This window comes from Streptopelia decaocto, assembly GCF_964273445.1.
Source record: "Streptopelia decaocto genome assembly, chromosome: 6".
Taxonomy (NCBI): Eukaryota; Metazoa; Chordata; class Aves; order Columbiformes; family Columbidae; genus Streptopelia; species Streptopelia decaocto.
The window spans coordinates 8,381,108-8,404,417 of NC_138660.1; the positions used below are offsets into that span (position 1 = coordinate 8,381,108).

Sequence of the window (23,310 nt, forward strand, 5' to 3'; positions counted from 1 at the left end):
TGGGAAGGAGTGCTGCATGTTGCATATTACACTCTTCCACTCTTCACAACCCACCAAAGAACACCCAGCACTGCTGTGGGAGCTGCACAGGCCGCCCGTGATGCTGGGACAGTACTGCAGGTCTGTCATTGCGTTGTGCCACCCTTGGCTTCCCCCATCACAGGATGGAAAGGCCGCACTGTTTGCCTTGGGCTGATGAGCACGTGTCACGTTCCGCCCTGGGGAAGGGCCCTGCCTCGCAGCGGGGGCACAAATGCTGTCTGTTTATTTCTTGGATCACAGCTGAACTGTGTGTCGGCTCCGTGAGCCTCTGGCTGGTCGGTCAGCGGCAGGTGCAGAGCTGCTGGCAGACGGGAGCAGCGAGGACCAGAGCAGGTGTCACAGAGGGGCAGTTTATGGGGTGCGAGGGACAACAAGAATCCAAGAGGGGCTGGTGAGGAGACAGAGCAGGGGCTGTGAATGCTTGTCCCGCATGGATAGGGGCAGAAGCATGACAAGGGGACAGGGAGCACCATGTCCTGTAGTGCTGATAAAGTCCCTCCTGCCGCCAGGACTGGAGCTCTCTGCAGCCCTCCAGCCGCCAGCTTGCTGGGAGCTCCCCAGGGAAGCCTCCCAGCCTGTTTTCCTAGTTTTGAATGCAGGAGTTGTCACACAGTTCTCTCTGGCTAAAAAAAGAGCAGGCAGCAGAGCTGCGTGAGCTGTGCCAGGCAAGAGGGACTGCAGGGCTGTGCCTGGCGGCAGAGAGAGGCGGCAGAGCAGGGATTCAGCCGAGGACACACTTTCTGTACATGGATGATCCCCTCTCAGCCAATACTGAAACACTTTGGGAGATACAACTAGACCTGTATGAGGACAGGGCCTGGGCTGGGAGTGGCTGGAGGGGGATCAGGATTCACGAATGGCCTCAAGTTGCGCCAGGGGAGGTTCAGACTGGATATTAGGAAAAAATTCTTCACGGAAAGGGTTGTCAGGCGCTGGAACAAGGTGGAGTCACCATCCCTGGAGGTGTTTAAAAGGCATTTAGATGAGGTTCTTTGGGACATGCATTGGTGCTAGAGTTAGGTGATGGTTGGACTCGATGGTCTTGAGGGACTCTTCCAACCTGAGTGTTTCTACGATTCCATGAAACTGTCTGAGCAGGGGGCACAGCCAGACACCATTGCCCGCAGCACCCAAACAGGGGCTGCCTCGCCAAACTGGCAGGAGGGCAAATACCACCCATGGAAACCATGTCTTCTTTCCTCCCCTCCTCTCTGGAAGTGTCTGGGTGGGCTCAGAGGTGCCTCAGGACTGTGGGTTTTGAGGGTCACTCTTGAGTGAAAGGGGGGAATGCTGAAGGGGCAGGAACAGCTGCCAGACACCTGGAAATGCAGCACAAGCACATCAGAGAGGAAACTGGAGAGAGTGCAGAGGAGGCGATGAAGCTGATGAGGGGTCTGGAGCACAAGTGTGATGAGGAGCGGCTGAGGGAGCTGGGGCTGTTTAGCCTGGAGAAGAGGAGGCTGAAGGGAGAACTTATCACTGTCTACAACTACCTGAAAGGAGGTTGTAGCATGGAGGGGGTTGGTCTCTTCTCCCAAGTAATAAGTGACAGGACAAGGGGAAATGGCCTCAAGTTGTGCCAGGGGAGGTTTAGATTGGAAATCGGGGAAAAAAATCTTAATGGAAAGTGTTGTGAGGCATTGGAACAGGCTGCCCAGGGCAGTGGTGGAGTCACCATCCCTGGAGGGGCTTAAAAGGCTTTTAGACGAGGTTCTTAGGGAGGTGGTTTAGTGCTAGAGTTAAATTACGGTTGGACTCGATGATCCCGAGAGTCTCTTCCAACTGAAATGATTCTACGATTCTAAGCGTATCAAGCAAACAAACCGTTTCCAGAAGCGGACACTGCCGAGTGGCACCAAAGCACCGCACACCCGAGGCGGCTGGGCAGCACTGCGGGAAGTTCAGGCTGCTCCCGCTCCTCGGTGGTCCCGGCGGTGCCCGCAGCAGCTCTGCCCCCCGCCCTGCCCGGGGGTGCTGGTGCAAACGCCCCCAAACCCCAGGGGCACACGGGCCAGCGGCTCCCCCGGCTTTGCCTGGGGAAGATCCACCGGGCAAAGGCGGGTCCCCCGCGGGCAGGTGCCGAGGGACTGGGCAAAGCGCTGGGGAGGCCACCAGGAGCTCCCGAACCCCTCCCCGTCCGCCCACGCCCACCCTGCGTTCCGCGGGGCTGGCTCACGCACGGGACCCCGCTAGCCCCGCCCGGTCCTTCGGGCCCGGACCCGCCGAGCCCCGGGACCGCGGCGAGCCCGCGAACGCGCCGCCCCGCGCTGTTCTGTCCTCGCCGAGCTGCCGTCGCTGCTTCCGGCGCGGAGCCGGAAGCGGAAGGGGGGAGCGGAGGCAGCGTGAGGAGATGGCGGCGCGGGGCGCGGCGCGGCGGGCGGCGGGCGCGGGGCCGGCCCGGGGCTCTGACCCGCAGGAGGAGCCGCCGCCGCCGCTCCAGGCCGTGCTGGTCGCCGACAGCTTCAACCGCCGCTTCTTCCCTATCTCCAAAGACCGGCCGCGGGTGAGCAATCCCCCCTGCCTGTCCCCGCCTGTCTCGGGCCGGTTCCTCCGGGCCGCCCGGCTCTGGTGCAGGGCGCAGCGCTCGGCGCGGCGGGGCCCTGGGTCGCGGCGCGTCCGCCGGGAGAGCTCCGGGCTGGGCCGGGGGGAGGCGAAGCCGCCTCAGCCGCGCCCGGCGGGTCCCGGGGGCTGCGGGTCCCCGTGTCCGCCCGGGGCTTGGGCGCCCCCGCCGCTTCTGCGTCCCCCGGTGTGGGAGCCGCTGAGCGATTCTCCTCGGCTGTAAGAGTTTGTATCCCCCGCCGGGGGGACAGCGAGGATCTCATTGCTGCGCTGCTGCTCTTTGCCTTTCCATGTGGTGCAACAAACTGTTCGCTTTTCGTCCGGTGCGGGAGCGGGTGTGAGCAGGATTGTTTCTGGCAGGCACAGAATCACAGAATGTCAGGGATTGGAAGGGACCTGGAGAGCTCATCCAGTGCAATCCCCCCATGGAGCAGGAACACCCAGATGAGGTTACACAGGAAGGTGTCCAGGCGGGTTTGAATGTCTGCAGAGAAGGAGACTCCACAACCTCCCTGGGCAGCCTGGTCCAGGCTCTGTCACTCTCGTTGAGAAGAAGTTTCTTCTCAAATTCAAGTGGAACCTCTTGTGTTCCAGTTTGAACCCGTTACCCCTTGTCCTCCCATTGGTTGTCACTGAGAAGACCCTGGCTCCATCCTCATGACACTCAGCCTTTACATATTTATAAACATTAATGAGGTCACCCCTCAGTCTCCTCCAAGCTAAAGAGCTCCCTCAGCCTTTCCTCATAGGAGAGATGCTCCACAAAAGAGAAATCTTTGTCCTTGCCAGCAGTAGTGGGTAAAAGAATATGGCCAGAAAAATGGATGAGGAAAGCACTTTAATTATCCATATGAGAAGTCTGTATGTTAGAGGAAGGAGCACTTCTGGAAAATTAAGGTCTGAACAATTATCTTGCCTCATTTGCTGATTGAGTGTTTGTGGTGGTCATAATTATACACGCGAGCTCATGCTTGACACAAAACGTCACCAAAAAATGAGTTGAAAATAGTATGAGATCACTCAGTTGTGAATCAGTAACTGTGTTTAAAAGTGGGACTTGAAATTCAAGTCAAGAGAATACTCACTTTGGCTTATGTTAGGTTTTTTTCCCCTTGTTTAATTCTGGACACTCATATTCCTGTGGCTTCATCGTTCATGTCCAACAGGTTTTTCTTGTAGCAGTTAAAGCCTGAGTCAGGGAATCAGCACTCTGGGATTTGGTGGTTTTTTAGTCACTGTCACTTGTTGGAGTAATTGTGAAGAGTTTTACTTCACTTTTATGCTTTCTTCTCTGAAGTGAGAATCTGCCCCCACAGAAGATCAGCAACTAGCTCTTACTTCTTAGATCAACTTTGAAAATTTTTGTTAAAAAGAGATAGAGCAGCTATTTTTCTGGTGCCACTGATGATATGTGCTCAGGTTGGAGGGACCGTTGCTGATATTGAGGTGCAGAGTGTTTGTTCAGCTATCTGTGTGTCTTTTTATATTTTTAGGCTCTTTTACCTATGGCAAATGTGGCCATGATTGACTACACGTTGGAGTTCCTCACAGCAACTGGAGTTGAAGAAACCTTTGTTTTCTGCTGTTGGAAGTCAGCTGAAATAAAAGAGCACTTACAGTAAGAATCTTTTCTTCTTTTTAGCTTTATAATGCAAAAGATTCTTCTGTCCTCCAGCAAGCCTCAAAGGTCTCACTGATCCTTCTGGTGAAAACTGTGTGGAAGAGATTCCCTTTCAACAGCTGTCTCGTGGCACATCTCAGCAAAGACCATTCCTCCTGTGGAGTGTGGTTGCACAGTGTATTAAAAGGGCAGAGTGTTTTGGTACTGCATTTATATCAGCATTTAACTTCTCTTGTCTCAAAGCCGGGATTTCCTGTGGGTAGCCATGTAAATTAGGGTACCGCCTTTTGCGTTATGCCCTGTCTTGGTGTGCCAGGCAGCAAATGACAACATCTCATGTGCCTCTGCATGCTGTAGGTTTGCCAGCTAAAGAGAAGCACGCAGCCTTTTCCCTGCCTCAGGTGCTGCTTCCTGAGAAGAAAAGTTTGGGTTGCAAGTAACTCTTCCTTCTCCTTTGTCAAAACTTTGCTCATGGTGGAATCGGGTTTCCTAAGTTTCCATAAGCTGCGGTGTCAAAGTCCAGCCCCGCGCACATGAGCGTACCTGAGCTATAGGTAGTGTGCTCATTGTTGAATTCTCCTTTTACTCACTCGTGGATGTGGTGTGCTCTGGGGCACTGTGTCCTAGTACATTCTCTATAGGAATATGCTCTTTATGCTGTCCTTACAGAAAATCCAAGTGGTGCCGCCACAGCTCTCCCAACACAGTGCGCTTTGTGACTTCTGAGCTGTACCGCTCCCTCGGTGATGTGCTACGAGATGTTGATGCCAAGTCCCTTGTTCGTTCCGACTTCATTCTCGTCACTGGAGATGTGGTGTCCAATTTTAATATATCCAAAGCCCTGGAAGAGCACAAGTAGGTGTTGAAAGGAGCAGATGTTTACCTGGTGTGTTGAGGCTCTGGGCTTTAATTCTCTGAAGAGTGGTTTTAAAGTTCTGCCTTTCCTTTTCAGGTTGCGTCGTAAGATGGAAAAGAATGTTTCTGTGATGACGATGATATTCAAGGAGTCCTCACCCGGTCACCATGCCAGGTGCAAAGAGGACGACATTGTTATTGCTATGGACAGTGCCACAAACCGCGTCCTTCACTACCAGAGAACCCAGGGGCTGAAACGCTTCCGCTTTCCCATGGTGCGTCTGGAACCTGACTGGTGGAAAGGGGCTGCGGTAGTGAAGTAGCCTCCCCAGGAGACCCTTCCTGAGGGTGGGCTGGGGCACTGTGCTTGCTGCTTCTTTTGGAGGAGCAGATGCTAGGAAGTAACGCTTGGTAAACTGGCTTGTTTCCCCCTTTAACCTTTATTTGAGGATTGGTGAAACTGTGCTTGGACAGATGTTTGGATTCATTTTAGAGCTGGAAGACGGGGCAGACGTATTTCCCACGGTTCAATTTTTGTATTTATTTGGTTCCTTTTCTCCATGTGAAATGAGGGAGGTGGGTGATTTGTGCTGTCACAGGGTTTCCCAAATTGGAACGCGTGTACCACTGTCATATACAAACCAGTTTGAAGTGGCGCTGAGCTGGCACAGGGTATGGAATAACAGTAAGTGCAAGGGGTGATACCTCCTATTACCTGCCTCTACTGTTCACCTGAAAAGGTTATAGGCTCTACTGGTAATGTAATAAATGCTCTGTAAATGTCTGTGGAGGCACTTTTCTCCAGTGAGATAAATGGACCTTTTCCTTTTTTCATCTCAGTATTAACACTGTGATTATATGGCATTTTCATTCCCAAATTAGTAATCAGTAAATTATTTTTTACCTTCAAATGATAGCACAAATCACCGTATGAAACCAAAAAGGAAAAACCAAAACAAACAACAACAAAAACCCCAGAGCTGTAAACATCCACAGAGGGTATGGAAGCTATGACTATTGCATTTTCATTTATTAATGTTCTTTGAACATTTGTGGCTCACAGCAACTAAGGTAAGGAGCCTTTTGCAGGAGAAGTGGTTGTTGGAAGCACAAGCTGTTTCTTGGAGAGCTGCACTGTGTAACGATGAGGGCAGTCAGTGCTGACTGAGGTGTTGCTCTGTGCGTGACCAGGCTCTGCCTGCTAAGCTTGTGTTTCAGTGTAGATTGTAGATTTCTCCGATCTTCAGCACTTCAGCAAGTTTAATGATTTAGTCAATGCTGCCCCTGGCTTATAGAAGGCTTTTGGGGTTTGGTATGGTGTGAGGCCCTCAGATCATCTGAATTTTTTCCTCTTTCAGAGTCTGTTCCAGAATTCCATTGAGAATGTCGAGGTGCGCCATGACTTGCTGGACTGTCACATCAGCATCTGCTCTCCGCAGGTGAGCTCTGCCCTTCTGAGGGTCCAAAATTCAACCTGCATCGCTCTGTTGGTGCTGCTGGTGTGCATGTGGCCTGCATGGAGCAGGTCTGGAAATCAGAACTCCCAGTTGTGCTCAGTGGTGGAGCTGAGAGCCAAGTGATCATGTGGCACTGCTCTGCGGACTGTGAGAGCGCTCAGTGTGCATCTGGCATCCACTGCTCGAGCCCAGGCAGAACTAGGCAGTGGATATATCCATAGACTGGCTGATTTGGCACAGGATGAAACTATAATGGAACGCAAGTGCTGTCACTTTGAGTACAGTAACATTGGTGGAGCAGAAGTGACATCTGCTATGGAGAAGTGTCAGTACTTGCAAGCTGGTACTTCTGTTAGGGTAACATTCAGGATGATTCCATCCTATGCTCACTAACATCTCTTCCACATCTGGAGGAGCTGGTCTACAGCCTTCCTTTGGGAGTGAAACTACGAAGTGAAGCTGGGCAGATTGCTTGGAAATGCTGAAGCAATGTTTTGCCCCTTCTGAAAACCAGAATCTGTTCATAGTCTCCGTTAGGAGGAGGAGTTGGGAAGGTGAACACTCATAGCAGAAGGAATCAAAGCTTTATTCGATGCAAGAGCATCACTTTCCTACACTGTATAACTCAACTCTCTGAGAACCACTGAAGAGCCATTAATTATCTGGTTTCCCTGGCAATGTTTTCTGCTAACAATTATTTCCTTGTATTTTATTCCTGGCAGGTGGCTGAGCTCTTCACAGACAATTTCGACTACCAGACACGGGATGACTTTGTGCGTGGCCTGTTGGTGAATGAGGAGGTAAGGAGGGGATTGTTACAAGGGAGATCCTCTTACCTTGCATTAGAGAATCTTCTGACGTACTCCTGCCTGTCTCCTAGGTCCTCGGGAACCAGATCCATATGCACGTAACGACAGAAGAGTACGGTGCCCATATATGCAACCTGCAAATGTACGAAGCTGTGTGCTCTGACATCATCCGGCGCTGGGTTTATCCTTTGACTCCAGAGATGAACTTCACCGATGACAAGAATCAGAGTTACACCCATTCTAAACACAACGTTTACCGAGGGGTGGATGTCTGCCTGGGCCACGGCAGCGTGCTGGAGGAGAACGTCCTCATTGGGCAGGGAACGGTCATCGGCAGCAACTGCTCCATAAAGAACAGCGTTATTGGGCAGAACTGCAGGATAGGTGAGTACGGGAATGAGGGATGTGTAGGCCTTTCCGGGCAAGGGCACAGGGTGTTGGGGTTTAGTTTTCGAAGTGTGTTTGGCTCTGAGAGAGGGTGATAGGTGGGTTCTGATTGACTTCTAACAGGAAGAAAGGAGGAAATAGATAAAAGTTTTCACGGTACCATAATGATGCTGAAGGGTGGAAGGTGCTTCATACAAATAACTTGTTTCAGCAGCAGAGATTCCATGTCCTTTACTGATCTAGTATTGCCACCCACCAACATCCTGCAAAGGAGGGACACCTCTCCCTGTTTTTGTGAGCTGCCTCGTACTTCTTCTCATATTGGCTGGATTTATTTTTGTGATTTGGCTGTATTTTTGCAAAACCAAGATATCAACTGTTACTGTCAACTTCTCTGTAGAGAACAAACGTGTCTTTTAGCTTTGGGCAAGAAGTGGCTGTAGGCCTCTAAGGCATATTTCTACATTTCATCTAACATCCATTGCACATCAAGGGCACTGGGATTCAGTAAGATGTTTTCTAGTGAAAAGAGCAGTATGGGAGAGCAGGAAACTGCCTTGCTGAATGTATTTGTGCTTCGTGATGTATAACAGGTGATGAAGTCTGCTTGGATGGAGCTTTTCTCTGGGACAGAGTGCACATAGCAGATAACGTGGAGATCTGCCATTCTGTTATCTGCGATGAAGCTGAAGTGAAGGAGAAAGTAAAGCTAAAGCCCCGCTGTGTCCTCTCCTCTCAGGTGAGCTGTATTTATGTCTGTTCTGCTTGCCACCTTTCTCGGCAGGTTACTAGACTTACGCCTGACCATAACAGAATACAGGGCTGCTCCAGGCCTTTTTGCAAAGGTGGTGGACATGCTTCTGCTCCCACCTTTGTCTTCTAGCAGTGCTGATGTCTTCAGTTATACTTGTTCGTGTACAGCTCGTCCAGAGCCGCTCTTGTCCCTGCTGGTGGAGGTGCAAGGCAGCAGTCAGGGTATTTCTTCATTAAGATGTGTTGCATATGTTTGCAGGTAGTAGTAGGTCCTGGCATCACTCTTTCTGAGGGCACAGTGATCTCTCTACACCCACCAGATGAGGAGGAAGAGGATGATGACCAGTTCAGTGATGATTCTGGCATGAACAAGGAGGAGAGCAAGGTGAAGCTGAAAGGTATGAGAGTTTATGGCTGCGTGTGCTCAGGCTGTGCAGAGGGCTTTGCCTTCCATGACCTTTTGGGGTTTTTCCCTCCTCTGTTCTAGACTCTGCAGTGCCAGGCTGGAGCGTAGTGCTGCATTCAGCTTGGAACATGTGTGTTTTCAGTAGGGCAAGCAGGGATATTCAGCTCCAGTTGGACAGTGAGATATACCTCAGTACTCCGGTATTAAAATCTTTGGAGACTCAGGTATTTTCCATTTTCCCTAGAGTAGGAGCTATCAGCAATAAGCTGAAGTTAGAAGAGATGTTCAGTTCAAGTCAGGTTGCAAGATCTATGTCCTTGTACCTGGACTGTGTCCAAGGACTTTGTCCTTGTGAAATACTGTTTCTACCAGTCTGATCTAAACATGGTCAGCTGAATGTTCCTGTTGTAGGGAGGAGTAAGTTGGTCACTTGTCAAGTCGATTGGGAAGGTAAAAGCTGAAATCCATTCACATCTGCAGGAATCCCAGCTCCCTTTTGATGAAGGATATTTAGAGGCAGTGCTAAGGAGGTTATACCAGCTTGTGTCAGGTTTGCCCGTAAGCAGATCCAGTACCTCCACCTCCTAATCGCTGTTTCTTTTTCAGGATACAATAAAAAGGATGTAGGCTCAGAGGGCAGAGGCTATCTCTGGAAAGCAGATGACAAGAATGAAGATGATGAAGAAGAGCAGAGACAAAGCCTATGGGGTGAGGAAAACTTCACTGTAGTCACCTGGGGCTGGACAGACAGACCTGTATTGGGTAAACTTGCTGAGTGTCCAGAGTAAGACCTGGGCTTTGTGAAGCAGGCTGGCTCCAAATAACGTATGTGTGGAGGGAAGCTGAGAGGTGAAGGCAGATGGTGGACCAGACCCTCTTCCTGTGCTCTGTAAAAGACATTTATTGTCATAATCTTTGGCTTGCGCTAACACAGCTGTGAGTGGCGCACTGTGGGATACCAGGCCATCCCTTAGAGGGATTATGCTTTGGCCATTCTGGGTACTGCTGGCTTTCTTCCTGATGGTGACAGTCTCTGTTGACATTGCTCCATTGTGAGTCAGCAGTCTGCACAAAATGCATTTGCTTCTGTCCCTGTCATTTGTTGTCTGCCTGCAGACTCTTAAGAAGTCCCATTAGTCTAGTGCCAGCTGTAGCGTTCCCTCTGCAGCAAATCCAACCATCTCGACCTGTAAACAGAAGCTTCCTTGCAAGGACAGATAGTTGCTGACTTGGCTGGGAAGTCCCTGGACACCTGGTTGCTCACGCATATGACAACTGCAGCTTTTGAGTGTTGAATGCTGTGTCTTCTCTTCTTCATCAGGCCCAGCTGTGCATTCAGAGGAAGAGAGTGAGTCAGACAGCGACCTGAGCATGGGCTCTGAGGAGCCAGACAGTCGGGCAGCATCCCCTCAGCTGGATGACATCAAAGGTGAGAAATGAAGCTATTAAGGAGGATGGTGAGTCTGCAGATAGTGCAGTGAGAGTGAGATTTTTTTTTTTTTTGCTTCTTCAGTGAGATTCGTGCTGCTTTTTCTAGGTGTATTGGAAAATTTGTGGATGTCTGTAATGTGTTTGCTTCCTGACCTCACTTCATGTATTTTCTACAGAGTTCTTTAATATTCCCTGTATAGCTGTTGTGTTAACCCAAGGCAGCCAAGGCTGAGAAGCTCAACAAAGATCCTTCATCTGTCTCACTCCTGATTACTGGGCCTTCATGAAAGTGACCTCCCTGAGCTGTCTGTTTGAATGGCAGTATTATTGCCTAAACTCAGAGACTACATGAAAGCCCAGTGGAATTTCCCTCTCTGAATAGCTTACTGCTGTAATTATACGGGAGCTCCTTGTAGGAGCTGCCTCTTTAGGCAGATATGTTTTGGTTTTTCAGCTTACCTGGACGTGAAAGGGGTTCAAGTGAAATTGGAAAAAAAAGCATTTTTCATGTTAAAATATGTCCCCAAAGAAAATTAAACCAATACATTTTAGGTTTGAATTCACATCTCTAGTTCTGGGAAGATGAGGTTTGCCTGAATAAGAAAGGCTAGATTGTGAAAGTATAACAGAAACTCTGCACTAAAGGGTCACAGAGGTAAATAGCTTTTAACTGGTTTGTGCAGATATATCAATTAAGTCTAGTAGGTCATCTCATTTATTTGAATTATACTCCACTATTTGTAAGTACAGTTGATGTGGGTTTGTGCCAGCTTGTGAAGAACAAGTAGACATCTGTGTCAGGATGCTTCTGCTGTTAAGGGTATAGTTTCTTCAGTAATGAACAGAGTTGAAGAATCTGTGTTTTTCTCTCTCCTGTCTAACTGCCTGTCCTTTCTTTCATTAGTTTTCCAGAATGAGGTTCTGGGTACATTACAGAGGGGCGAAGAAGAAAACATTTCTTGTGACAACCTCGTCCTGGAAATCAACTCTCTCAAGTGAGTGTTCTTACAGGGATGCTGTCCCTCACGCTGAACAGCGGATCTAGAAAGAAGAGGAGAAACCATGTGAATACCGGTGTTTGATGTTTAAACATTAGTTTTGTCAGTATAGAACCTGAGAAATGCACATTAGAGATCATGACTGAATGATGACAGGAGTTGAGGGAGGGCGCCAGCTGCATCTATAGCATTCTCAGTGGTCAGGCTTTTCCTGCCCCAGTTCTGTGATAAGAAATTGAATTGCTATTAAGTAACCGTGGGCTACAGAGAGCAAACCAGTTCTTGGCGCAGACTGCATGGGAGTTCATGCAAGGGCTGCTGCTCTGCGCCTTGCAATGTGTGACCAGCTGCCTGCAGCTGGGGCTGTGCTGTGGATTGTCCGCTTTGTTTTTACAGCAACAAGCCTAAAACACATAATCAGAGTGCCTTTTACCTCATATATTTCTCAAATACAAACCTGTTTTCCATCTTTTGTGCAACAGTATTCCTACAGCCCTCTGGTAAATGTGAGGATGCTGTCCCTGCAGCAGCTCGATCCACCGTGATAGCAGATTTTCAGGACTTGTGACCTTATGCAGGGCCTGGTGCAATGCAAGGTGATTTTATTGCCCGAATATTTGGGAAAACAAAAAAAAAAACACCCCACAACAAACAGAAGTCTGGAAAATGAAAATCAAATTTTCTGTTGTATCTCTGTGAAGAACCACAGTCTGCAGAGATGAGATAATGTGAAATGTTGGGGGGTTTGGCCTTTTTGCTTGCAGGTATGCGTATAACATTGGCCTGAAGGAGATGATGCAGGTGCTCAGTAAAGTGATCCTGGAGTTCCCGCTGCAGCAGCTGGATGCGAACCTGGACTCCCAGAACTATTTCTCAGCGTTACTTCCCGTGAGTGCTGCTCCATTTGTCTCTTTGTGCTTTCTCCTGTTGCGTGTGGGAGTCTGTCTGGATGCCCCAGGTACTTTCAGGCTGAGAAGTCTTTTCACTTCAGCCTGAAGCAACTTGAGCTTCTTGAGTTCATAAGCATCTTTGTCCTCTATAGAAGTAAAAGTGAACTGAAACTATTGTACCTGCTTGAGAGAACTTCACTGACACTGTAGGAGCTCTACTTCAGCACCTGCAGTTTCTGTTCACTGTGTGTGATGACCCAAGCACATCACTAGTGAAGCAGAAAAGAGAGGGTCTCTGCATTCCAGGAAGCCAGTCCTAGTCCATCCAAAGCCCTGTCCTTGGGGCAGCAGGGAGCGCTCCTCTCCCCATGGGATCCTTTCCAAGACCTTACTTGTCTACAGGCTGTAAATGCTGTTAATTGTTTTCCAGCCAAATGCAAAGGCACGATATTGTTGTCTTTGAGTGAAGATACAGAGTTCTGTTGTGTCTCCAAAGAGACTGGTGTTGTATAATTGGGTGAGAGCGATTTAAATTTCCTGACGAGACAAAACAGGATAAGATCTGCTTTAAAAGCAGGCAGGCTTATCTTAATGGTTTTATTGATCCAAGTTGAAGCCTTTGTAGTGTTTTTTCTCTTTCCTGTGGCCCATTTGTGTATTTGAGTTTGCAAACTCTACGGGTTATGAAGGTGTTTTTTCAGAAGGAGTGGGTCTGACACCTGTTTGGGAAGGACTAATTTATTTTTTTTAGGAGATGGAGCTAAAGAGGAAAACTAGACATCCTCATCATCCTTTCTCTGGGGAAGTATGTGCTTTCAGTTGATGGAGAAGAGTGGAAAACTAATTGTTCTTTATGTAGGTGTAAGCATGGCAGATGGTTCATCTCCTGGACGTGTGGAGATGCCTTCTGTGGGAAACATCCATGTGAACTGATCTGTTCATCAGATGGCTTAGTGAGATGCCATTGTTCACTCTGTTTAAATTCATTTTTAAGACTGTTTTCTTGCATAGGATGTCCTGGAAAAAGAGAATTGAAGGAAGAGGACTGAAGAAAATGTTAGAGCAGGTGTTAGACTCTAAGTGGGAAGCAGTACATCTAGACAAGAGGTTGTGTGGAGTTGATAGCTGTCTAGGGCGTTGTTGGATAATTTCCTTTTTTTCTGTTTTTTTTCCCTTTTTCTTTCCAGCTAGTATATGGCATCTCTTCTTGTCTCCCAGACTGGGCTCTTAATGCAGAACTTCACTGCAGCACCCAGTCAGAAGAGGTTCCGGTCTGCAATAAAGGTTACCATATAAACGCATAAAGTTTTGCATAATAGCCCAAAACCCCTTAGAAGCTAAAGACAACGGAGGAACATGAAGGGCTTACCTCTGGGTAGCTTTGTCCATATATATTTCAGCAGAGGAAAGCTGGTGCTCATGTTTAGCAGCAGAGACAGCAGATCAACTCGCCTTTAGTGAGAAGCGATAATAATCTATATGTAATATTCAGGGTGACCATGCCCCATGTTGCGGACAAGTGGAATTTCTCTAGGCAGGGAATTGTGTAGCATATGCGTTTATGAAACACAAATTATCCCTAGTTTTATCAAAGAGAGCCAAGTGTCAAACCGATTGACCAACACAGCAGCCAGTTTATCCAGATGCTCCTTTGTAAAGAACAACCTGGAAGTTTCTTAGAGGATCCTTCTCTGAGACGGTTTTGTGCCTCGGTGTCTTTACTGTGTGCAGAATTGTGCTGGTGCTCTGTGCTGGAACCGGCAGGAAGGCAGCGTCCTGTTAACATGCCGTTGCCTGTGTGATGTCAGGCACTGTTACAATAACCCAAGATGTTGGAGTTGAGATGGAGATGATGAACCAGCCTTTGAAGGCTCATTGAACAGACATTGATGGTCTTCCTGTGCAGCAGCTTGTGTTTTATTTACCGGCAGTGCTCTGAAGAGACCGGTTCTTCAGCCAGAACATGCATGTTTGTACAGGATCTGAAACTGTGGCTTTTCAGCAACTTGTGGTTCCCTAGTCAGTGAAAGTACACTCTGTTAATTTACTGTTCCTTAGATCCTGAGAACCCTATGCACTAGCTTGGTGTAGGTTAGTACATAATGAAATGATGTCGCTGAAGGGTGTAGCTGTGCAGCTGAAACTGCCTCAGTCAATAGCAGTATTAAGCTGAGATCTGCTGGTGATGGTTTACACATGGCAAAGTGCTGCTCTCTATGAGATGGAGATATTGTTTTCTGAGACTGGTGAGTATCAGAAGCCCACTGAACTTGGCTGAGCTGTTTTATGTTTCTCACTCTTTTTCTAGCTCAAGCCTGACTAAGGGATGCTGAAGGAAGATGGGTTGTCTGTGTAAGAGCGATGGTAGAGCAATCCGAGAGAACTCAGGAGGGGAAATTGTGGAAATGCCATAGTTATGTATGGGCTGACTTGAAACCACAATATATGCTCTGAGGTGCTGGCCCCTGAGCACGAAGCTCTGAAGTGTTGCAGCAGTTTTAGGAAACAAGCATCCAGTAAAAGATATGCCCGTGGGTATTTTTCAGATGAAACATTGAGGCTTGAGAAATGGAGTTATGTAGTTTGATGTATGTCAGGCATCTCGTTTGGCTCTTGTACAAGCTGTGAAGCAGAGATGGTGCAGAAAACCAGACCTTTCCTAGAACCGTAGGCACGATTTGAGCAATATTGGCTGAAGCTGCCGATAAACTGAAGACTGTGCTTCTGTTGTCACTGGAGCAGCATCAAACAAGGTTATGTAGGTGAGGATGTCCGAAGGGACCCTGTGGGAGGCAATATAGCTCAGTTTGGGAGCCGTAGTCTATGATAACATCATGCAAGTGGACGCAATATGGGATTGCTTATTCAGGGACCAAATGGATCTCTGCTTTCACTGAAGCAATTTATGGTGATCAGCGCAGATGCCGTTATAGTGTAACAGGTGGGAGTTATAGCTTTGTCACTTGTGTTTTGCATGTACTTCACGGTGGTGTCCTGTGCTGGGGTTAGGGGTAAAATTAGGCCTGGTGTTGAGACCATCCTTCTGGCCAAAGAAACGTGGATCACAAAGCTCTCTGAAGTTGAAGCTGCTCAGCATCAATGGCCAGATCTGATGAAAAATGAATTGATGTGTCAGAAGGATCTGATTGCTTTCTCCAGACTGTAGATTGTTCTGAGGAATTAACCAGGTAGAGTCAAAACCTGTAAAGTTACAATATTGTCCACAGGTCTCTTTGTCAGGTGTCTCTTCACAATTTTCAGCCTTTTCTTTTTTTTCAATCTAAAATAATTGCAAACCTCTAATTCCCCAGTTCAGATTTTCATGAAAGTCCCCAAACAGCCTCTCTGGTCGGAGGGGCTCATAGGCCTGTGTGTGCTGGGGCTCTGTGGAGCCGAGCTCTGTTTCACCCTTAGCACCAGTGCATGTTCTCAACCTGAGATTGCGTATTTTTTCTTCTCTCCCAGCAATCGGCGTATTGGATTGAGTCCTGGGGCTGTGTTTAGAGCTCTGCTTTCTTTATAGATTACTTGCTTTCAGAAACTCAATAATTTCTGGTTAGAATTGTGCCTGCTTATGATTTAAAGGCATTAACAGAAAGGTATTACAAAGTATTTCTTAGCCTGGAAGGAACTTGCGGATAGCTTTACTACATTTGAGCTGAAGAATTCCAAAGGATAATAAAAATGCAGAAGATGGTTGTAGAGGATGGAAGAGTGTTCAGAATTAAATGTTTGGATAAAGGCTAAAATACTTTCTGGAAATATGCCATGCAACCCTCGTGGTGATACCACGATGATGAGGATCATTCTGTGCCATTACTGTTGTTCCTTGAGCCAGTCCGTGTACTACTATACAGATCAGGTTGTTTGTACTAATCCCCTTCTTTGTTTCTGCATGAGGCATGCAAATTCCAGCCGGGTTGCGTAGCAAATGGCTCTGAAGAGGTGATGAAGCGCAGTGCTGTGGAGTGGTTGAGCACTATTCCCAGCACAGGGTACCTTTGGCAGCCCAGCCAGCCTGGGTTTTAGCTGCGCTGTGTCCTGGAGCAGTCCCTCTGGCAGGGCTACTGCCTGTTATGTGTTGTCCTGGGCAGAATAATGCTGATTAACCCTGAATGCAGGTGACTCAGCTTCTTCATCACAGCCTGAGCCCCTGAGAGTTACCCGATTCCCTTCAAAACAGACCAGATGTGTTCTGCAAGGACACACTGTTGAAAGCACAGTAAAACAGTGTATCTGTATGGGCATGCCAGGGGTGGAGTTGCAGGAGTGCCTGCTGTTCAATTAATCTAATAAAAAAGATGGGGAACTCAATTTAATTTCCTACAATATTTTTGTAGAATGGTCTGGTCACTATGTGGCCAATGAAGAATTTTTCCATCTTATCCTAGTTCTGATACTTTTAAAAATTGTTCTGGACAGGGCTGTAAGTATCTTTATTACCTCCTATCCCAGATTCAAGTCAGTCTGTGCTGCTCTGCAGAGCTTTCCCTGCTGCTTGCCTTCCAGATGCATACAACAAGTGAAAGAGCTGGGGGGAACTTGGGCAGAAATACTGTTTGAAGAGGCAGCAACCAAACTAAAGGCTTCATAAAAAAATCAGCCTTGGAGGAGAGGCCTGAGATCAGCTGATAGTGTAACACCTTCTTGCCCTTCATCCTTCCCACCTGCTCCCTGCAGCAGACTCCAGAATCCAAACAAGCCTGTGGGCACACAGCAAATGTGTGACTTGCACTTTGGGGCTGCTCCACTGTGTTCCTGTTCTCGGGTGGCTGTTTTGCACTGTCCACTTCTACTCAGCTGGTAATTATCCTGGCACTATCTTTTTCGCTTTTTTTCTTATTCGCTCTTCTGCTTTGTATTTGCTCTTCTGCTTTGAAGGAAAATTCCACTGAAATGTCAGCTGCTCTGTGGGGAAGGTTTGAGTAGCGCATACATACCTCTCCTTATTGGTTTGAAGTGATTTTCTTTGAGTACCAGACTCGAAACACATTTATTGTGATAATCTAGTATTCAATCTAGAAAGTCAAAACCAAGAAAACTAACACATGTTCTCAAAGCTGCTTAGTAAAACCAGGTCCTGTGTGCACATGTGAGACTTAATACCACCTGTTTCATGAACTGAATGGGACAAATATATGAAGTGGTCAACTGAACGGTCTCTTAAAATGTTTCCCTGGTTCACTGTCTTAGTGCAACGCAGCTGGGAAACAGGGCTGAGTGCGCACGTCCATCTCATAGTTCAGGAACTCTTCTGTGTTTTTTCCCCTGCAGCTGTTGAAGAACTGGACCCCGTTGTTTAAGAACTACATAAAACGAGCGTCAGATCACTTGAATGCCTTATTTGCCATTGAGGAATTCTTCCTGGAACACGACAGTCTCTGCACGTCGATAGCTAAAGTGAGTGTCCATTCCCAGCTCTGAGGACCTGTTTTTGCTGGATTCATAGTGAAATGCATCCTGTTTGCATCATCAGCTTGTCTGCTTTAGAGTTGAAAACTGAGGTCTCAGTGGAGAAGGTGTATAGAAAATCCATCTATAAAAATTGCTTTAAAAAAAGGTCTGCCTGTGCCTCTGAGGGAGCACAGCTGAGGGTGAGTATTAATTTCCAGCACGCAGCTCACAGGGAGCTATTATTTTGCAGCTTCTAACCTAGATGCCCTGTTGTGTGACGCTGGAAGAGGCAAGGCCAAAGGCTTGCTTTAGGAAGAGCTTTATTTTGTTTGTCTCTCCATGGTCCCTGGGATCTAACTGCCAAGTGGTTTATCCTACTTTATAGTGCAAAACAAGCAAAGCAGGAATAAGGGTGAGATTTCTTATTCAGGCTGAGCTAGTTATGAAACGGGGAATAAAGGGAATATGGCGTGTGGCTGATTACCTATCTCCCTGCTTCTGAGAGTTTTCAAAATATTCCTCCTTGTCCTCCTTCATAATTACTTTGTCCCTGAATTCCTTCTGCCCTATCACACTGCGAGCATTTGTCTTGGATCGCAAGTCTCTCCTTTAGCAGTGTCTTGGGACACTCTCCTAGAGCCTGCTTAACTCTTGGTTCCTCAAGAAAGAGTAATCCTAACTTCTGCTACCAGTACTCCTGGCTAATGGCAAAGTACTTAGTATGGACTGGAGCCAAAAGCCTTCAGTTTGGTGAGCCAAAATGTCCTTGAATTACAGCAATTGTTTGGCATGTGTCCATTGTTCTAGGGGCCTGGGTTTCCCTGGAGGCTGGGAATTGAAGTGACACTTTATATTTGGAGCTGGCAGCCAGCTTTGTCAGCGCTCTGCCGCAAGGAGACCGACTGCAAAGTGCCTGCGCCGCCTGAGCACAAAGGCGCCCTGAGAAAGCGCGATCGCGTCTCGCCCTCGCTGCGCGGGGCAGGGTTTGAGCCGATGAATGACCAATTGCTTTGACACCTGCCATAAGGCGCTGTGAAAAGAAAACTGGCAGGAGGAGGGAGCCCGGGGCAGGGCTGGGGACATTCATGCTCTTCTCTGCGCAGTTTTGTGTATGTGGGCTTGTTGCTTGTTAGATCTGCTTTGGGATGCTTTTAAAAGAGAACTTAAGTAACATCTCGAACTGACGTCCTCTGTGGCCCTTTGTCACCCACAGCTCTCAGTCACACTCTGCATCCACAGAGCTGAGGCTCATGGGGCTTGAACTTCGACTCATGGTGTGTCAGAGTATCTAACTGTCGGGAACCTATGGCTTGGTAGGAGAAGCACGGTTATTTCTAACAATAAAAGCAAAATGAAGCAGACTGAGCGCCTTCTATTTAAAATGGAGCTGGGAGACACAGATTATGTGCAAAGTTTGTGCTCGGACATGAACTAAGCCCAGAAGAGTTTATAGAGAGCCCTGTTGCTCTTTTCTAATTGATGCAGGTGTTGATGACATTTTACCAGCTGGAAATTCTGGAAGAAGATGTAATTCTCAATTGGTTCTCTTTGCGGGACACGTCTGACAAGGGAAAGCAGCTTCGTAAAAACCAGCGGGTAAGTCCCAAAGGTGTTTAAAGAGAGCGTGGGGTGAGAGAGAGAGACAACAGCTCCTAAAGAAACTTTGAGTGGAGTTCGGTGCCGCTGCTGCCTTCTGTGGAGCAGCTGCCATTACGTGGTAGGCCAGTAACGCACCAGTGCATTGAACACTTAAGCAACGCAAAATTGTTCTCCAGAACAGACATTTCTCTGTGTTCTGCCATAATCATCCCGTTTGGATGAGGACTGGAGGTAGCAGGAGATGGAGACTGTTTTCAGTGGGCTCTCTGTAGCACGAGGCCAGCACTTTCTGGGGCAGCAGCACGGCTTCTCTAAGCCAACACCCATTTGAAATGGGCTTTAGGCCAATGCCCTGTGTGCTGGCCCCATGCAGTTCCTTTGAAGATTTCATTCCTGGCTCACCAGTCCCTTCGCATGTATTCCTAAGCGTTTTCTGCGCTGAGTGGTTTCATTTGGCTTGTGTTGCAAGGAGCATATAAACTTCCCCCCTCCGTCAGGCGGAACTTTGTGCTGCAGTTTGGCTCAGCCCTGTTCCAGTCCTCCTCCCTGGACCTGGGAGAGGAGCAGGGGAAAAAGCCATCTCTGAAGAACTCCAGCTTTGTTTAAAGCCTTTGCAAAGTCAGCTCTTAGTGTAGATCAGCAGTGCTTTCAGCTGCTTATTTGAGCTCAGTTAAAAGGTAAAATGAGCTGCCTTCTTTATAGGAATTTCTCAGGGAGTAGGTTTTTCCCAGCAGAATTTCCTAACATGTCTTAGCTAAGGTGCAGCTGTCATTTCTTCTCACTCAAGCTGTGGAAAACTCTCAAACTTCTCTATTTTTGCTGAGTGTTGTGGGAATTGTCTGACTAGAGGAATCTCCCTCAGGATTCTAATGAGTCTCGGTTTGTCCATGGCATCCCTATTGTTTTTCATGTAAACTTTTGTCTCTCTTTCCTTCAACCTGCCTCTGTTTCCCTGCCTCCTAGAAACACTTTTTCTCATTCATGATAGAGGTGCTCACTGGCACGGGGTGGTTGTTGATCATTCCCTGCACCTGTTTGGTGTCAGTTGTTACCGAATTATGTTTCGTTCTCTCTGCAGCTCCAGAAGTTTATCCAGTGGCTGGAGGAGGCGGAGGAGGAGTCGTCTGATGGCGACCAAGACTGACACAGTGGCTGGGCATGGGAAGAGGCACTCGCGCGGCCTTTCTGGGCCGAGTGGGCAGGGCAAGATCAACGCCAGTGCATGGTGTGTAGACGTGGGGCTTGACATCGAAGTGACTGACAATCCCATCATTAATTAAGTTGTGTGTTCCCAACTTTACCACTTCCCTCCCTCCCTCACTTGCCCAGTGGCACTGTGTGTTGGATGGTTGCAGCCCAGTGTAAAAACCATAAGGGAAAGGCAGGAGGTGGTGATACCTAGAATCCCTCTGGAGCCTGGATATGATATAAGCTATTTTTGGGGAGGTCCTTGTTACTAATACAAAGGGAGCATATAGATGCAAATGCATGCAACACCGTTATAAATCTAACTATTGGGGTTGTGGAAGAGTGGTCATACAGCTATGTTACTTGGAGTCATTGTTGCTTCTGGAGCTAAGAGAGCTCCTGCTGAAGAGACACTGGCAAGGTTGGTGAGTAGGAACATGTGGGTGAGGAGCTGGAGTGCAGGACTGGGATTGAGGAGTTCCTGTGTCTGGAGAAGATGCAGTTGTCTGAGGATGCCCAAGGCATTTTGCAGCCTAGAAGGCACTTCTGTGATCTTTCCAAAAGGGAAAACCTCTTGCCATCTGCCGTGCTAGGATCTAACACAAGGCTGCACAGTGGAGCTGGTAAAACCATGTGTTTGCCCTTCTGTAGAACAGGGGATCACACGTGCGCAGTTCTTCCTGCGGGGCTTGGCTCACAGTGCATGTGCACTGGCCAGTGAAATGCTGTGTGGGTCACTACATCTTAGATGTGATCTATCTTTGTGTCCCCAGTTTAGCAGACATGTTTTAGAAAAATGTCTGTTTATTTATTTTTTGTTGTTATAAAAAGAGCAGAGCAGAGGTGCTTGGCTCCTCCTGCTGCACCAGCTACGCTTTTTTCCTCTGGGAGCACTGACCACACCAGCTGCTTTAAGGAGGCTGCAAGTTCCTAAGTTCTCCAGTGTGAAAAGGAGCAAATGGTATTTCCTTCAACAGCACATGCTTTGTGTTTCCACATTATTTCAGTTATACAAGCTTGATTACTTCATGTCTTTTTATTTATTTGAAAACTTCCCTCAGACAGCAGGGAAAGTGCTGCAAACCCACTGTAAAGTGGAGCAGCCACAGAGCAGCTCAGCGTGCAGCAGGGAACGAGTGTGCCTCTGGCACTTCGCTGCCAGCATGGACAGTGTGTGGCAGCAGTAGGACCTTTAAGAACAGCTTTCCTGGAAGTGTCACGGTCCTGTGTTCTCCCCTGCTCTCAAAATATCAGAGCAAAAAAGGCACAGCGAGAATCCACTTGTGTTCATAGGTGGGTTATTTGTTGGATGTGCTGACCTTGCCTCTGCCCCTTCAGGAGGAGCATGGAATAAATGCTTTGCAGGGGGGGAATGCACTGGAGCTGCCCACTCAGGATATTTATTTGGCTGTTCCGTGGTGCCACAATTGTCAGTGAGGGGACTGTGTTGGATGCTGGAGACCAGGGATACTGCCTCTTAAAAACTGACCTTCAGGCAGGGCGATCTTGTGCACTCACACTACCAGTTGCCAGGATTCTGCATAAATGTGCTTGTTTTCTGACATTGCAAACTCAGTCTTGTAAATGTTGGGGAAATAGTTGGTATCTGGATTTTCCGTATCTGCCAATATTTAATTCAGGGAACAAATAAAAACTATCCTGGTGTTACTGGCTTGTTTGCTTTGTTTTACTTTGAATTGTATGTCTCTAGTTGTGATACATACCTGAGCAGGGCTTAACAGGAAAGCTAAATAATTCATCAGTATTTTTTCCTCTGGAGATTTTAAGCACATAGTAGGCAGGTAGGAAATCAGCACATCATTGAGTTGGTATAAACGTTCAGTGGTAACTCACGACCTCACTGTTTACAAGTAGAGTTTATTGGAACTTCTGAACTTAGAGTCCTGAAATAGGTGAGGTTTGGTTTTGTACAGGATTATGTTGCAAAGAGGAACCTTAAATTCTATGAAACCTGGTATCCTGTGCTTTGATGAGAATTAGTGGGAATGTTGTACTGAATCATGCCCTCCCGATGCTGGGGAGTGAGAGCTGGTGGAGACTCAGGAAGGACAGCTACAGAGCTCTTAATAAAACCATTTACAAACCAGACGCAAGACTTGGTGATTTTAAAAAAATCTCCTTGGACAAGTTAAGTTTTTTTTTTCATTTTACAAAGTAAAGATGGCTTAAAAAATAGGTTTAATATGTCGTTCCATAAAAGGCTTGTTTTTGTCAGAAGCTCTTGATTCTTTGTGCCAAGTAACAATTCCACTTTTGTTTTTTCCCCAGTTCGTTCCTCCTTTGCTTGATAGCAGCCAACTTCTTCATGGTGTCAGCTGCTTCCTTACCCAGGGGTTAGGGTCCGAGGGGGTAATTTTGCTCTGTGGCCAAATATTCTTGTTGTTCAGGCCTCGGTGGTGTGTGCGGTGGGGGTTGTTTTACAGGCGCCAAGAACAGAGTAGCAAAAAGGAGACAAAGTAGGACACCTGATATTCTCCAAGGTGGAGTTCTGGCGTGGTGCAGAATCCTTATGGGCCTTTTTTTTAAAGGAGCATTAACTGCATTGCTTCAGTATAGGGTAGGTGTGATGCTTTCTATTGCTTTCAATCAAGATTTGTTTGGTTGGAAGACTAGAAGTGCATTTGAGAGCAATTTTGCATAGTCCTTGCTATCCATCTTTTTGAGCAATGTAAGCAGTAAGTACTTTTATTTTTTTCTAAGGCCATAGTAGTCAACTTGTCTGACTTCCCATCTGACATGGATGAATGTCACCTGGTGTCCCTGTATCAATCCCATAACTTCAGTTAACCATAGTGCACCTTTTAGAAAAAGATAATGGGTTTGTGTTGCTTAAAGGTGTAAGTTATGGAACTCAAGTACATCCACCTCTGTTTTGGGCTGTTCCGAGAAGCACTAAAACT

General features: G+C 47.5%; 1 protein-coding gene across 1 annotated transcript; it reads left to right on the forward strand.

Annotated features, from left to right (window-relative positions):
- The first annotated feature begins 2,365 nt into the window (after positions 1 to 2,365).
- Positions 2,366 to 22,057, forward strand: EIF2B5 (eukaryotic translation initiation factor 2B subunit epsilon). The gene is made up of 16 exons (XM_082055049.1): positions 2,366 to 2,545; positions 4,095 to 4,219; positions 4,892 to 5,077; positions 5,175 to 5,352; positions 6,436 to 6,516; positions 7,257 to 7,334; positions 7,415 to 7,727; positions 8,324 to 8,469; positions 8,743 to 8,881; positions 9,496 to 9,597; positions 10,211 to 10,318; positions 11,225 to 11,315; positions 12,083 to 12,206; positions 17,483 to 17,608; positions 19,088 to 19,198; positions 20,280 to 22,057. The coding sequence occupies exons 1-16, from the start codon at positions 2,393 to 2,395 to the stop codon at positions 20,343 to 20,345; spliced, it is 2,127 nt and encodes a 708-aa protein (XP_081911175.1). The 5' UTR covers positions 2,366 to 2,392; the 3' UTR covers positions 20,346 to 22,057.
- The last annotated feature ends 1,253 nt before the right edge of the window (positions 22,058 to 23,310 follow it).

Bases quoted from the DNA above. Each gene is read 5' to 3' on its own strand.
- EIF2B5 (XM_082055049.1), top strand. From the start codon at position 2,393: ATGGCGGCGCGGGGCGCGGCGCGGCGGGCGGCGGGCGCGGGGCCGGCC. The intron at 2,546-4,094 runs GTGAGCAATCCC...TTATATTTTTAG, and splicing joins TCTCCAAAGACCGGCCGCGG to GCTCTTTTACCTATGGCAAA. The intron at 10,319-11,224 runs GTGAGAAATGAA...TTCTTTCATTAG, and splicing joins TCAGCTGGATGACATCAAAG to TTTTCCAGAATGAGGTTCTG.